The sequence below is a fragment of the Cetorhinus maximus genome, chromosome 5 (genome assembly GCF_964194155.1).
Source record: "Cetorhinus maximus chromosome 5, sCetMax3.hap1.1, whole genome shotgun sequence".
Lineage (NCBI taxonomy): Eukaryota > Metazoa > Chordata > Chondrichthyes > Lamniformes > Cetorhinidae > Cetorhinus > Cetorhinus maximus.
In genome coordinates, this window is record NC_135883.1 from 90,947,653 (window position 1) to 90,964,344 (window position 16,692).

At 45.7% G+C, this 16,692-nt stretch overlaps 1 protein-coding gene across 6 annotated transcripts in view; it reads left to right on the forward strand.

The window, feature by feature from the left end:
- The window catches only part of fam184ab (family with sequence similarity 184 member Ab), a 237,960-nt gene that overhangs the window by 88,984 nt on the left and 132,284 nt on the right, over positions 1-16,692 (forward strand). For all 6 annotated transcript variants that reach the window (XM_078542180.1, XM_078542182.1, XM_078542181.1 and 3 more), the window contains exon 7: positions 14,348-14,509. In XM_078542180.1, the coding sequence (XP_078398306.1) occupies positions 14,348-14,509 (162 nt within the window). The remainder of the gene's footprint in view (positions 1-14,347; positions 14,510-16,692) is intronic.

Consider the following 16,692-nt stretch of genomic DNA (forward strand, 5'->3'; position numbering starts at 1 on the left):
CTCAATTTTTAAAAATTAGATTTAATGTTTTTTTGTCTCCCTATGAGGAAAATTTTAAAATAATATTTATTAGTTATTTTTGTTGTATGAATTCTAAATCTTTTTGGGCAGTTCCTGGGCTTGTAGAGAAAAGGCTTTGCAGCTTGAACTGCATGAGAATAATTTGTATCATTCACCTCGAGTTTGGGTGTCACTTTCACTCATATGCTTCTGAACTGCAATCTACTGACAAGGACTGATTGGAGTCCATTTCCACTGCAGGTATCTTAGGTTCTAAGCAAGCTAATGTCCAAAGTCTTTTAGGAGCATATGGAGATTAACTGAATTTTTTTTTCTTCTCAAAACTCTTATTTTCCCTCATCATGGTGAGAGAATCAGCTAACATTGCCGAACTGCTTTTCTGCCTAAGATTGTTTTTAGGGCTCAGCAATGTGAGAAAATGCTGCATTTTATTTGTCAACTTGTGCTCCTTCAAATGAAGGAAACTAGCTGTGCAAATTAAACAAATGCATTTTTGGATTGAATGATGTATCAAGGGTATGATATTTCTCGGTTATGTCTGTCGGCTGTACTCAATTAAAAGCAGATCCAGCAATGTTCTACTGGTACCATAAAGGGAAACTTTCAGGCATCTTTATGATGCCTGTTGATGATTTTCTATGGGGGGATTCTGCAGAACTTGAGCAATTTGGTTGGTCGACTAAGATGGGCTCGTCCAACGTATGGCCCGTGGACTGGATGTGGCCTGCGAAGTCTTTCTATGCGGCCGCCGGAACCAGTTTTCAAAATTCCAGTCAAACAGAATGGAAGATTCTGCATGGATCTGCTCCTCCAATCAGAGTGAGCCTATCAGCAGCAAATGCAGGAGAGAAACAGTTTCTGATTGGAGGAGCAGCAAACACCGGTGTTGGTGAGTGTGCTGAGGGAAGCGAAGGTACGTTGGATATGGAGCCTGGGAAGTCAGGTACTTCGGGCCCGTAGAGGGTGAAGTTTTGGCAGCCCGGGAGCGTGAAGTTGCATCGGGCCCGTGGAAAGCAAAATTTTGGCGGCCCGGGAGGATGGAGTCACATCGGGCTGGGGGAGGGGGGATTTTTGGCGGCCCAGGAGGGCGAAATCATGTTGGGCCTGTGGGAGGGGAACTTTTGGTGGTCTGGGAGGGCGGGCGAAGTCGCACCGGCCCTGGGGGGTATGGGTGTGGGGGCGAACCTTTAGCGGCCTGGGGGCCGGGAAGGCGAAGTCACATCAGGCCTGTGGAGGAGACGGTGGCCTGGTGAGTGAGTGGCAGTGAGAGTGTCTCTGTGCGTGTTGGTGGTGGTGGGACTGGAGGGGGGTGATGTGGCAGGGGAGGAGAGGAGAATGAGAGCGTGTGTGTGTGGGAAAGTGAGAGATTGTCACTGTGAGTGTGTTGTGGGGGAATGAGAGAGTGTGCCTGAGAGTGTGCGGGGCACGGATGCGAGAATGTGCCTGAGTGTTGGAGGTGGGAATGAGAGAGTGGGCAGAATTGACCCAGATTTGCACTAAGTGCGATAGCGGGTGGGTAAAATGTCGTTTTACCAGCCAGCCGAGATGGCGGGTTATCACGCTGTATCGTCCCAAACCCACCACATTATTTATGCCTTCCTGGGAAACACACCGTTTTCATGGCGGGTGGGCTTTCATTTGCCCGCCACGCCATTACCTCGATGCTTCATCACGCCGGGCGCCATATTTAAAGTGCAGCCACATGCACATATCTCAGTGCTTTCAGCCCACGGCTACTGCACGACTGCTGTCCACAAAAGGCAAAAAGACAAGCAGCCCCCAGATTTAAATGATGTGTCACTGGAATGCCATTTGGACTCTGTGGAAGCCTGCAGTGATGTTCTCTACCCCAGCTTCGGCCGCAGGGCAGGCAGCAGCATCACCAATCCAGCATGGCAGGCGGTGGCAACAGTGGTCAGTCCTAATGTTGCACAGAAGAGGTTGCCCATCCATTGCAGATAGAGGATGAATGATCTCATCCGTGCAGCCAGAGTATGGCAACCATCTCATCACTCTAAGCTCACACACTTAAGCCCATCACACATTCACTGGCATCTCACTCACTGTCAGCTCAAGGGACATCACCACTCATACCCTCACATGTCCATCTAACCTCACCTCCACTGGAGACTGCTTCCCCAGCCCTCACCATCTTGAGGCCACTTACACAGATCAACACTGTTTGGGATACCCCCATTCTCGTCCTGAAACCTCTTCCCTTGCCTGAGGCCACTTGTCCCCCTTCCCCAAGCAAGACCTTGCCCTGCAGCCATTGAAAAGCCACACACATACAGTTGATCTGGTAGGTAAAGATCTACCCTTGAGCTCCCCTAAAAGTGGTGTGATGCTGTGTGTTAAGCCTGGCACTGATGACTGTGAGTGCCGACCGAAGCAAGGTTGGCAAACAAACCTTGAAGCCCTGAATGAAGTGCAGCCCGCCAAGTGCACGTCACGTGCTGTTGTGAAACATGTCAGCATGGGGTTCATTCGCCTATTATAACTATCCCAATCCTGTTGTCTTACAGATCTTTCAAAAATGCCTTCATCTCATTTCTTTTGTCATTCTTCTGTTGGACTGACGACTGCATCTGTATCTGAATGATTTCAAAAGGCTGCAATCATTGAACCTTCCATCTCCTGTAACACTATGGAATGTCCCATTTGTGTCATCAAGGCTGCTAGAAATGACTGCTTTCCTGGTTTTTTTAAAGCATCAGACATCTGATCCAAAAGATAGATTCTCAGAAAGAGACAAACTTCAGTATGGACCAGGAGCCTATCTATGTGCAATACCTTGGCACAATCCAACAATTTGAATGCAAACACTGGACAAGGAATTTCCAAATTGATTTTCTGCAACCTTTTATTTCGCCTAGTAAAGTCCACGATATTTTCCTTTATGGAGTGACCACCTGTCTTTTGAAATCTATCAAAGCCTGATCGTGCCTTGTAGGCATCTAACAGATAATCTTTCTTGTAAATTTTATTTATAAAGCTTAATAGAAATGTTAAGCCTTCCTGTGTATCCAACAGGTGGGCCTCTAGTTCACAAAATACTTTGCTTCTGTTCTTTGTTTTGTTAGGAAGTGACAGTGCCAAGGCCATACCATGTTTTCTCTTTGGCAAGAATGTAACCAGTATCCACTTCATTTCTCCATTCATCAGAAGGTTTGGATTCAGTGAACATCAATGGGAAATCATGCCCTGACAATTTACACTTGGTTTCAACCATTCTTCATAAAAGTAACTCAGAATAATCTTCTGTCTGAAAAAAAAATTCTCAGTTTCCATTCTTCACCTTTAGGCTGCTACCATGTTAACTGGATCCAAAACTAGATGGTGAAGAATGGAATCAAATGCCATCCCTTTTCCTTGATAATAGATTTTTTTACAGAGTACTTACCTACCTCCCACTGCCAATGTGTCAGCAGTCTTTTTTTTACTCTGTTGGGTATATCAGTAAAATAAAATGGACTAATTAACAAACCAATTAAACAAATTGACTGCCCCTTAAAGAGGCACTGTAATAAAAGTTTAAATTTTAAAGAAAACTTATAACTAAATTAAAATGTTGAGTCTTTCTTTATAAGTGCCCTATGCACTTAATTAAACAATGGCCTTCACCTGATGTATAATTAGCATATCTTTAACACTACCATCATCAAAGATGTACAGGTTATTAAAACTTTTATATGGATAGGGTGACAAAGCTGTAACATTTCAGAAAACCTATATGGCTGAATTTTCACCACAGAGGCAGGAAACAGGAGCAGGGTTTGTTTTCAGGTCAGAAAGCCCCCTCCTGTGTGAAACTGATTTAAGTTCAGATTTTCGCATGAGAAGCCCATGAGGATCGGTTTCCTGTCCACTTAAAGCCACAGTAGGGGTGGGGGGGGGTAGGAAGGGAGGTGCATCAGATGAAGTGTGTGACTCATTTAGACACCCCATGGCAGCCATCACTTTGGCTGCTGGTTTTCCTGAAGGACAGATTTGTTGTTTGGCCCTGTGGAAGGCTTTGGCACAGAGGGAAACAAGATGTCACAGGGGAGTCAAAGGCCTGGCACATGGGGCAAGGCAGCCCCTTGTTGCCGACTTGCATCTAATGATGGAGGCCATGAGGGAGAGGCGGATTGTCCTTTTCCTGGAGGGTGGCAGGAGCAGGCTAGCTTGATGTGCAGCAGAGCGCCTCTCTGTTCAATGCCATCTCCCTCTGTCTTCTTATGCCCCTCCTTTCTCACCATCTGGTCCTACCTTGATGAGATGCCTGTTTCCAGGGTCTCGCTGTCCTCAACACTTTCACAATGACTGAGACCCTTGCAGGGGGTATTGGAGGCAACACCTGACTGAACCAGGCACCAGAATTGTATCTTCAGAAGCTCTGGCAAAGTGGGCATCAGTGATCTGCGAGATGTCTTGGCCTTCGTTGCCTTCCTGCCTCTCTTTGCACTCCTAATGCCTACGATTCCTCCTTTGCTGCATAGGATGTTGCCCTTCATAGTCACTGGGTATAAATCTGACAGTCATGCCCCCATTGTCAGCTGGAGACAGCGGACAATTGAAAGCTCGTTATCATAACCTTCATAAAAAGATGGATAAATTAATAGTGCAAATAGAAATAAATGAGGTATGATATGATAACCATTACAGGGATGTGGTTTCAAGGCAACCAAGGCTGGGGCCTGAATATTCAAGGGTATTTGACATTTTGAAGGACAGGAGGAAAGGAAAAGGAGGTGGGATAGCTGTTAATAAAGGATGAATTCAGTGCAATAGTGAGAAATGATCTTGGTTCAGAAGATCAAGATGTAGATTCAGTTTGGGTGGTGGTAAGAAATAGGACAGAGTATACATCAATAAATAATGGGGGCTTGCAAGAAAGGCACTGCAGTAATCATGGGTGGCTTTAATCTTCACATTGATTTGACAAAGGTAGTCTGGAGGATGAGTTTATAGAGTGTATTTGGAACATTTTTTTAGAACAATATGTTCTGGATCCTACCAGGGCTATTTTGGACATGGTAATGTATAATGAGACAGAATTAATTAAGTATCTCATTATAAAGGATCCTCTAGCAAGAGTGATCATAGCATGAAGGAATTTCACATTCAGTTTCAGCATGAGAAATGTAAATAAAGGCAATTACAAGGGTATAAAGACAGAGTTGGCTAAAGGGGTCTGGGAAAGGTAAGACGAGAAGCAGTGGCAGACATTTAAGGAGAAATTTCATAACTCTCAGCAAGACATATTTCATTGATGAAGACTGTGTACCAGAAGGATAAACCACCTGTGGCTAGCTAAGGAAGTTAAGGGTGGCATCAAATTTTTTTAAAAGTTGTACAATGCTGTGAAGATGAGTGGTAGGCCAAAAGATTTAGAAACCAGCAAAGGATGATTTTTTTTTTAAAAAGAGGGAGAGATTGGAGTATGAGAGTATACTAGCAAGAAATATTTAAAGACAGTAAAAGCTTCAACAAGCATATGAAAAAGAAAAGAGTAGTTCAAGTGAGCATTGGCTTATCGGGGTAGGCAGGAATGGGAAGTTGGGAGTCAAAAACAGATCATCAGCATGGCTCAAGAGGTGAAATGGCGCATTTCTGTTCCTAATTCATATATTGTATGGTTCTGCAGAGGGTGAGACTGGGTGAATTAATAATGGTAAACAAGGAAATGGCAAAGGCTTTGAGCAAGTATTTTGTATTCATCTTTACAACACAAGACACAAAAAGCATCCCAAGAGTAGTAGAAAATCAAGAAGCAAAAGGGAGGGAGGAATTTAAAATCACTATCACGAGAGAAAAAGTACTAGGAATACTAATAGCATTAAAGCCTGACAGGTCTCCTGGATGGCCTGCATCTTAGGGTCTTAAAAGAAGTAGCTGCAGCGATAATGGATGCATTGGTTGTAATCTTCGAAAATTTTCTAGATTCTTGAAAGGACCCAGCAGACTGGAAAACCACAAATGTAATACCTCTATTCAAGAAAGGAGGAAGACAGAAAACAGGAAACTATAGGTCAGTTAACCAAATATCTATCATTGGGAAAATACTAGAACCCATTATTGAAGAGGTAGTAGCAGGACATTGAGAAAATCATAATGCAGAAAATCAGGCAGAGTCAACATGGTTTTGTGAAAGGGAGATTGCATTTAACAAATTTATTAGAGTGCTTTAAGCAGAATGGATAAAGGGGAACCAGTAGATGTAGTGTATCTGGATTTCCAAAAGGCATTCAATAAAGTGCCACACAAAAGCTACTACACAAGATAAGAGCATATTGTGTTGTGATAGAATACTAGCATGGGTAGAGGCTCGGCTAACTAACGGGAAGCAGAGAATTGGTATAAATGGGTCATTTTCAGGATGACAAACAGCAATTAGTGGGGTGCCACAGGGATCAGCGCCGGGGTCTCAATTAATCGCAATGTATATTAATAACTTGGGATGAAGGGACTGACTGCATTGTAGCCAAATTTGCTGATGATGATGCAAAGATAGGTAAGAAAGCAAGTTGTGAGGAGAATGCAAAGAGATATAGATAGGTTAAGTGAGTTGGCAAAAAATTGGTAGATGGAATATAAAGTGGGAAATGCACGGTTGTCCACTTTTGCAGGAAGAATAGAAAAGCAGAATATGATTTAAATGGAAAGAAACTGCAGAATGCTCTAGTAAAGAGACACTTGGATGTCTTTGTACATGAATTGCAAAATGTCAGCATGCAGGTACAGCAAGTAATCAGGAAGGCAAACTGAATTTTTGCCTTTATTGCAAGGGGAATGGTGTATAAAGGTAGGGAAGTGTGCTACAACTGTACAAGGCATTGATGAGGGAACATACGAAATAAGAGCAGAAGTGGGCCGTTTGACCCCTCGAGCCTGCTCCACTATTCAGTAAGACCATAGCTAATCTGTTTGTGTTTTGAATTCCACATTTCCATCCACCTCCAATAACCTTTGATTCCCTTGCTTAACAAGAATCTATCTACCTCTACCTGAAAATATGCAATGATCCCACCCCCACCACCTTCGCAGGCAGAGAGTTCCAAAGTCACACAACCCTCTGAGAGAAAACACTTCTCTTCATCTCTGTCCTAAATGGGAAATCCCCAGTTTCAAAACAGTGCCCTCTAGTTCTGGATTCGCCCACAAGAGGAAACATCCTTTCCACATCCACCTTGTCAATACCATTCGTGATCTTATATACTTCAATCAAGTCACCCCTCACTCTTCTAAATTCCATTGGAAGCAAGCCCGGTTGGTCTAACCTTTCCTCATAAGACAAACTGCTCATTCCAGCTATCAACCTAGTAAACCTCCCCTGAACCGCTTCCAATGCATTTACATGCTTTTTTAAATAAGGAGACCAAAACTACACACACTATTTGAGATGTGGCCTCACCAATGCCATGAATAACTGAAACATAATATCCTTACATTTATTTATATATATATATATATATATATATATAAATAAAAATAATTTAAAGGCCAAAATTCAGTTTTCCAGATTACTTGGATTTCCAGCATCCGCAGTTTTTTGTTTTTATCCTTACATTTATGTTCAATTTCTCTCGCAATAAAGGATAGCATTCCATTAGCCACCTTAATTACTTGGTCTACCTGCATATTAACCGTTTGGGTGGAATTTTCTGTGCCCGCTGGCATCGGGTGTGTTCGGAAGCGTGAGCAGTCAATATAACGAGAAGGCCAAACATTGATTTGCAATTGTCCGCTCTGCTTGTCAATGGCGGGCCGCATTTCCGGACGTCGGGAATCTCATTGTAAATACATAAGCGTATCATTTTAAGGCCAGTCCTGTGGACTCATCCCCCTCTCACTTGATCGTCCGCACGTCAGGCTGACATGTTTCAAAACAGCATATATAAGACGTGCACTTGGCGGGCTGCACTTCGAGGGGAACTCGGAAGTGAGTGCATAGGGTCGCCTGTTGGATTTCAAGGTTGAGGGACTGTTGGCAGGTGCAGGAGCTGCCCTGCAGTTGAGCTAATTTCATAGGGGGTGGGGTTGGACAATGGGCAACGCCTGCTCTGTGGTTGAGGCAAGTTGTTGGGGGGGGGGATTGGAGCGGAAAGGCTGAACGGGGGTTGATGGTGGTGCACAAGCATATGCATGGTGGTTGGGGGGGGTGAAGAGCAGTGGGCGGGTGGGAGGAAGTCGCCATGCATTAGGGTAACTTTTGTATAAAGTGACCATTCCTCTGCAGCTGAGACAGTTCAGACGCAGCTATATTGACATGCTTGGAGTCGGGCCTCCAGCTTATCTGCCCACTCATGCAATGCAGAGGCATGAAATTGCCGCCAAGTGCTCCAGAACTTTCCACCTCTTGGGTACAGACTGCAAACTAATGAGTATTTTAGTGGACTGCGGAACAGTTGAACAACTGCGCATGTTGTACAATCTCCCTGCTAAAGCTGGCCATGGAGCAGTCACTGGTGAAGGTGCTCACAGCCCCTTGCAATGTCATCATTCTGGTTTGGACCAGTCTCCCCCGTCGTTCAAGCTAACAGTGCAGCACAACATGCAGTTCAGTGGGCAAAGTTGTTGCCAATTGGTCAGGTGGAGGAGGGTGGGGCTTCGGGCAGCCATGCAGCACACTAAACTCTGGCCATCCAAGCATTGGCCAGCACCCTCTGGGTTGCGTTAAGGAGCCTTCAGATTTAACCAGGAGAGTTTCTTAGAACACACAAGTTAACCCACCTGTCTCTCTTTCATCCTCCAGGAGGAGTACATCAGGAGCATGGATCCTGGTGACCTAGCTGTATGCCTCGTGGCATACAGAGAGCAGAGACGAAGGAGATGAGAGTGACAGATCTCCATCGCAACAAGCGGGTAACTATGTCAACTGCAAGAACCTCCATTTGCTGAATGTGCAGCTGGTGTGCAACCACCACAAGTGCATCCTGCAGGTCTGTGCACGGTTCCCAGGAAGTGTCCATGACTCCTACATTTTCAGGTGGTCACAGATCCCTGACGTCTTCCAGGGTTCACATAGGCTGCAGAGGGATGACTCCTCGGGGACAAGGGCTACCCACAGAGGATGTGGCTGATGACACCCATGTGGCAGCCTCAGACTACAGCAGAGCGAAGGTATAATGGGGCTCATGGTGTGACTCGCAACTTGGTGGAGCAAGCCATCGGGATGCTGAAAATGAGATTTTGGTGCCTGGACCGGTCTAGTGGAGCCCTCCAGTATAGTCCATAGAGGGTGTCACGCATCATCGTTGCTTGCTGCGCCCTTTGCAGCACCAGGATGTAATGAGAGAAGAGCTGGCTGAGGAAGAGCTGAAGGTCTCCTCCGCTGAGGAGGATGTCGACGAGGATGAGGGTGAGGAGATACTCGAAGGAGACGATGACAGTGATGAAGCAATTACACTAGCCAGATGAGACAGGCATGCTTAGGAGGCGTCATAGCTACTAGATTTGAGGATGATGATGACATGCAATGAGGAGACACCATAGATCTTCATATTGCATCTGTGAATGTTTGACTCCAGTCTGGCTTATGACAGCACACATACCCTTTGTGATAAGGCTCCTGTCATGGAGACGCAGCAAAGGCCCTAACAGTCGCTCGATTCCAGGAGGATGATGACAACATGCAGTGAGGACACTCTATAGATCTATAAATAGCCTCTGAGAACGTCTGACTCCTGTCTGGCCATGGGCAGCTTGCTTGCGCTCTGTGATCAGGGTCATATCAAGAAGATGCAGCTGTGAAACTTTAAATGCACCTGATCCTTTGTCAGCCTTCAACACCTGATCCCTTCAGGAGCACAGCATCATGGTCACAGATGCTAATGAGATGTGGGTCAGCCCCACCTTAAAAGTACTGAGAGCACATAGAGGGAACGATGCCTGCCCACAATATTCTGGCAGCAACAACAAGCACTGCCGAGGTGCAAGCATCAGTAATGTGCCCAAGGGAGGTCTTAGACCACAGTACGCGGGAGAGCCTAGACAAACCGCTAACTCCTGACGAACTGACTAAGGCCCTCGAGTCCTTCGAGAAGAGTAAAACCCCCGGAAGCGACGGCCTGCCGGCGGAGTTGTATTCGGCTCTGTGGGACTTGATCGGCCCAGACCTGCTAGAAGTGTACGAGAGTATGCTCCTGGCCGGCAGCATGTCAGAATCCATGAGGAAAGGCATCATCACCCTCATCTACAAGCACAAGGGGGAAAGGGAGGAAATTAGAAATTGGCGACCCATTTCACTGTTGAATGTGGACTATAAGATTCTGTCCAAGGTCATCGCCAACCGGGTCAAATCCGCTCTGGAATTGGTGATTCACCCTGACCAGACCTGCTCTGTGCCAGGCAGGAAGATCTCTGACAGCCTGGCGCTGCTCAGGGATACGATTGCCTATGTACAGGACAGGGGTGTGGATACCTGCCTCATCAGCTTGGATCAGGAGAAGGCCTTTGACAGAATATCGCACACCTACATGGGGGATGTGCTCTCCAAAATGGGCTTTGGGGAGGGAATTCGAAATTGGATCCAACTGCTCTACACTAACATCAGTAGCGCAGTCTCAATCAATGGGTGGGAAACAGATAGCTTTCCGATTAAATCTGGAGTCAGGCAGGGCTGTCCTCTCTCGCCTGTCCTTTTCGTGTGCTGCATAGAACCCTTTGCCGAGTCCATCAGGAAGGATCCGGGCATAAGAGGAGTGACGATCCCAGGCAGTGGAGGCACTCAGGTAAAAGCCTCCCTGTACATGGACGACGTCGCCGTCTTCTGCTCGGATCCGCTGTCGGTGTGCAGACTGATGCACGTCTGCGACCAGTTCGAACTGGCCTCGGGAGCCAAGGTAAATCGTGGGAAGAGCGAGGCCATGTTCTTTGGGAACTGGGCTGACCGATCCTTTGTCCCCTTCACTGTCAGGGCTGACGGCCTGAAGGTGCTGGGGATATGGTTCGGAGGGACCGGGGCATGCGTTAGAAACTGGAAGGAGCGAGTGGCTATGGTGAAAAGGAAACTGGGCATGTGGGAGCGACGCTCCCTCTCCATTGTGGGTAAGAACCTGGTCATCAGGTGTGAGGTACTCTCGCTGTTGCTGTACGTGGCGCAGGTCTGGCCCATTCCACACTCCTGCGCGATGGCGATCACTCGAGCCATCTTCCGCTTTATCTGGAGGTCGAAAATGGATCGTGTCCGCAGGGACGCGATGTACAAGCCTCTAGATAAAGGGGGAAAAAACGTGCCCAACATCGCCCTCATACTGATGGCCACCTTTGTGTGCGGCTGCATCAAGCGGTGCGTAGACCCTCAGTACGCAAACACCAAGTGTCACTACGTGCTGAGGTTCTACCTGTCCCCGGTGTTGCGAAGGATGGGTCTGGCCACGCTGCCGCGGAACGCTCCAAGTAGTTGGACCGTGCCGTACCACCTGTCCCTGGTGGAAAAATTTATGCAGAAAAACACCTTTGACCACAAGTCCATCAGGCAGTGGTCAGCACGTAACGTCCTAGAGGCCCTGAGGGATAAGGAGAGGGTGGACCCTGTGGGATGGTTCCCCGAGCAGACTGTCAAAGTCATTTGGCAGAATGCCTCATCGCCAGAACTTTCCAACAAGCACCAAGACGTAGCTTGGCTGGTGGTGAGAAAGGCCCTCCCCGTCAGATCCTTCCTACACGCCAGGAGTCTCACCCCCTCTGCACGATGCCCTCGAGGTGGCTGTGGTGGGGAAGAGACCGTTGTTCACCTCCTTGTGGATTGTGCCTTTGCAAAGAAAGTCTGGAGAGAGATGCAGTGGTTGCTGTCGAGGTTCATCCCGAGCAGTTCTGTGACACAGGACTCTGTGCTCTACGGGCTGTTCCCAGGGACACACACCGAGACAAACATCGACTGCAGCTGGAGGATCATCAACTCGGTGAAAGACGCGCTTTGGTCTGCCCGAAACTTGTTGGTCTTCCAGCACAAAGAGTTGTCCCCGACCGATTGTTGCGGACTGGCACAATCCAAAGTCCAGGACTACGTGCTGAGGGACGCACTAAAGCTTGGGGCAGCTGCCGCAAAGGCGCAATGGGGAAGGGTCGCTGTCTAAGACCTTTCTACCACAGCGCACCGAGAGACTGGGAACTGTTTAGAGCCCCTCGGGCTGTACAGATCAAAATGAAAGGCTGTAAATGATTGTAATATTGTTTGTACTGATGCACCTGGTGATACATTTTGTAAAAGTTTAACCTGGATTGTACCCTTGTAATGTTGTTTTTGAAATGGTTTTGAATGTGATTGAAGATTTTTTATGAATAAAGTATATTTTTACAATAAAAAAAAAATCAGTAATGTGCCCAAGGAGTGTGAGGCCAGACTATCACTTTGGTCTGAAGGCTGCACAAAGCACAGGGAAGAGGCCCTAAGAAGCCTGCCTTTATCTTGTGCAGAAAGGTTTCACACCTGAGTGACAAGAACACTGCTCATCAGAACAAGGAACCATAGGCAGGGAGGCATTCTTGGGAGTTTATTGACAATAGTGAACATTATATACAAGTGATTAACATCCATGTCCAGGCTGTGCAACAACACCTTAACCTTCCTAACCCTGCCGCTATGCCTTGGTCTTCCCCGGACATCCACAGCGGAGGTGGAGGCAGCCTGCTGAGGCTACCTTAGCAGTTATCGTCTGGAGGGCCCCATATTACTCCTTCAAAGAACTCCAGTAAATTGGTTAAACAGGATTTCTGTTTCACAAAACCATGCTGATTCTTCCCGATTACCTTGACTTTCTCTAAGTACCCAGCTATAATCTCCTTAATGATTGATTCTAACACCTTCCCCATGACAGACGGCAAGCTAACTGGCCTATGGTTTCCTCTTTTCTGCCTTCCTCCCTTCTTGAATAGAGGGGTTATAGAGGGAACCTTTCCAGAATCTAGCAAATTTTGGAAATTTAGCACCAACGCATCTAGTACCTCAGCTGCCTCTTTTAATACCCTAGGATGAAGTCCATCAGGACCCGGAGACTTGTCAGCCCGCAGCTTCATCAGTTTGCTTAGTGCCACTTCCTTAGTGATTGTAATTTCACCAAGTTCCTCTCTCTCTTCCACCTCATGATTTACAGCTATTACTGGAATGTTTTTTTGTATTCTCTGTAATGAAGACAGAAGCAAAATATTTGTTTACTTCATCCGCCATTTCCTTATTATCTACTGTTAACTCCCTACTGTCACTCTCTAAAGGACCAACACTCGCTTTACTTACTCTTTTCCTTTTTAAATACCTGTACAAACTCTTGCTATCCATTTTTACATTTCTAGCTAGCTTCTAATTTCTTTCTCCTAATTAACCTTTTTAGCCATTCTCTGCTGTTCTTTATATTCTGACCAATCATCTGACCTGCCAATCATCTTTGTGCAGTTAAATGCTTTTTCCTTAAGTTTGATGTTTTCCTTAGCTTCTTTAGTTAACCATGTATGGTGGGTCCTCCCCTTAGACATATTTCATGAGATGGTGGCAAGGGGGCAGTGACTATGACGGAACTATGGAGGACAAAGCTGGCAATAATAATGACCCGGATTTTGCAGTTAGCAGTAAAGGGACAGCACTTCTCGCTGACTTCGAAGAAAACTGCTTGCAAAGATTTAGCAAGTTCTGGAGTGTTGATTTCCTCTTCTGGTGTGACTTTGAATCTATGGCCATCTATAGGGTATCTATGGCATACAATGACAGTAAAATCATTCGACAAGTCATTTGATCAGATTAAAACATTTTTAGATAGCAAACTTGGAAGTAAAAAACACAGATTATATTTCATTTCCTAATTATTGTACAAAAAGTGAAATAAAGATAGGGAAATACACAAGGGGTTAAGGTTGAAGCTGAAATGTGATACATTTTTAAAATAAAAATTAATTATTTTAAAAAATACTTTTTAAATACTGCGGGGGAAGGGCATTCAACTAATTGTCAAATTAGTTTTTCAGGATTGTATGGGTTGTTCAGTAATTGTTACTTATGTATGGTTTGAAAACTCAGTTACAACTCATTCAACAAAGTCCCATTGATTTTTCTCCTGGTTTACTCTCAGCAGGATCCTGGAGATTCATCGTTTATTCCTGGAGAATCCAGGGCAACTCTGGAGGACTAGCAACCCTACTTTGGCACTGAACCTGCAAACTATGTCTGAATGTACTTTAGAGATCTGTGATAAATGTATTTTTCATTTCTCAATTGTTTTTAATTTTATGTGAGCATATAAGGAGGTTGGCAGCCGAGTCAGAACCAGAAAATGGCCCAAGAATTAATGAACACCTCTTTTTTTAGTTCCTTAGGGTAAGCATTAATACTCGTTGGTTCCTGTTTTACTAGGTGTGCCGTTTACAAGAGCTTGTGAAGAAGAGTGAGCAAGGCCTAGGATCAGCTGAAGGACATATTTCCAGTCTGAAAGATGCTCAGGAAAGGCTACAAAAAGATCTGGATTCTAGCAGGGCCAAGCTCAGGGAGACAAGTGATTCCCTTTCTTCTGTGCAGGTACTAATGACTATATTGTAGTTATCAATCCCTGTGTTTCCATTTTTAAAATTCCTGTTAAACACATGTTCTGACCCTGTTTCTTTTCATATTTGAATGTAATCTTTAGGTTAAGACAAATGATCTTTAATGTCCTTCATGGTTATGAACAGTTGATATGTCAGAACTGACAGCTGCTGAAAAATGCAATCCTGGAGGCAAGAAGTCTGTTTTCTGTAAATACGTTTAAAAAAAATCAATCCAGTGAACATAGATTAGAGTCCCAAGGCTGCCTGAAAATTATTCATTGTGTTGTGATCTCCATAGAGACCAGTAACTTTAACCAAGAGATTTGAATTCCCAGTGACCAACTTAAAGGAATTGCATGGCAAGATTTTGAGTTTTAAACTGTTACTGTAACTGAGCAGTTTAATACTTCAACTACTGTTGTGTAATTGTTTTTTGCTGATGTTATTAAGGTTTCTTAATACTGAAGGAACATTATTTTGTTTTCAGTTACATTTTTAACAACTTGCCAAGCCTACTTCGTAGAGATGGATCACCCAAAAACAAAATTTTGGGCCGGATCTTCGTCCCATCATAAAGTTGGGAATGGAGTCAGGAATGGCAAAACTTTTTTTTTCATTTTGAATTTCCTGTACCTTCCCAACCCCCCACAAAAACGGCTTGGGTTGAGACTCTGCACGCATGCCCGCTGACTTCGGGGTCGACATTTTAAGAGACACAGCAAAATCATTTTTCCTCCCCGCCCCCCTCGCTATTTTCCTCTGGCCCTGCACATTTTAGAAGCCTCCAAAAAAAACACTCAGTTGAGTTGGGAGCACTTCTATAATGTTAGAAGTGCACTATTGGGAAAGGTGTGAAGCAACGTTTCCTAAGTTTTTTCTTCCACTTTGAAAACTCAGCGCTTGCCTGCCAGCAGAGGAATTCTCTGCCACGTTGGATGGAAGAGAGTGAGGAGTCCGTAGACCTAGCACAGCTGCTGACCTGCCAGCAACAAGGCTTCACTGCTGCCTCAAAGCCTGCAACAGTCAGCTACTCCCTGTAAAATTGTCCCTTCAGTCATGGGTGTGGCTCCAGGGCACCTCTAAGCAAGAGATGCTCAGCTGCAGTAGCAGCAGCCAGAAAAACATTGTATGACAGGTGGACGAGTCGATAGGCAGGAGGAACCTCAAAGCCAGGTGCCCACAAGAATGAGGTTCAAAGAGTGAGGTTGTACCCACCAGAAGGTTTCACAGGAACTGGGTCACTTAGCTTGACAGGTGCGAGAAACAAAGTAGGAGGAGGCTGCGTTTATCCAGAGAGGTAGTAGCTGAGCAAAAGACCCTGCAGGCAAGGGAACACTGGCATTGAAGCTCACTGTGACCCTTAACATTTTTGCAACTGGTTTGTTCCAAGGTTCTGCAGCTGGCTTGTGTGGCATCTCCTAGTCAGCTGCACACAGGTATATCCATGGAGCGATGATGCCCTTTTCACTAAAGCAGCCCAGTAAATCTCTCTTGCCACCGATGCAGCATCTCGGGCACAGGGGGCGATGGGCTTTGCATCCATAGCCGGCTCTCCACAGGTGCTCGCGTGACTGGACACATTGCGAAAAGGGCTCCCATGCCGAATGCAGACTGGCACATAAACAGCAAGGGCTATCACTCTTAATGTGCAACTGCTCTGTGACCATCGCAAGAGGTCCCTTCATGAGGTTCACCACCTATAACCCTGGCAGTTGCCACAACTCATTTATTTTACAGGAATCAGGTCTGTCTCAGTTGTCCTGACCATCCTCACAGCTGCATGGATGGATACTTGGAGATAAGGGGTATTCCCTGAGGGAGTAGCTGTTCACCCATATAGCAACCACAGACAGATCCCAGAGGAAGTACAACAAAAGCCACTTTCATACAAGGACTGAGTGCACAGGCCATTGGGCTGCTCAAAACATGGTTCAGATGATGGTAGAGGGATGTTTCTGAGACTGGAAGCTGTTTCCAGTAAGGTTCCGCAGGACTCTGTGCTGGGGCCCTTGCTGTTTGTGGTGTACGTAAATGATTTGGACTTAAGTGTAGGGGGTATGATCATGAAGTTTGCGGATGACACGAAAATTGGGACGGTGGTAAGTAGTGAGGAGGATAGCTGTAAACTGCAGGAGGATATCAATGGACTGGTCAGGTGGGAAGAGCAGTAGCAAA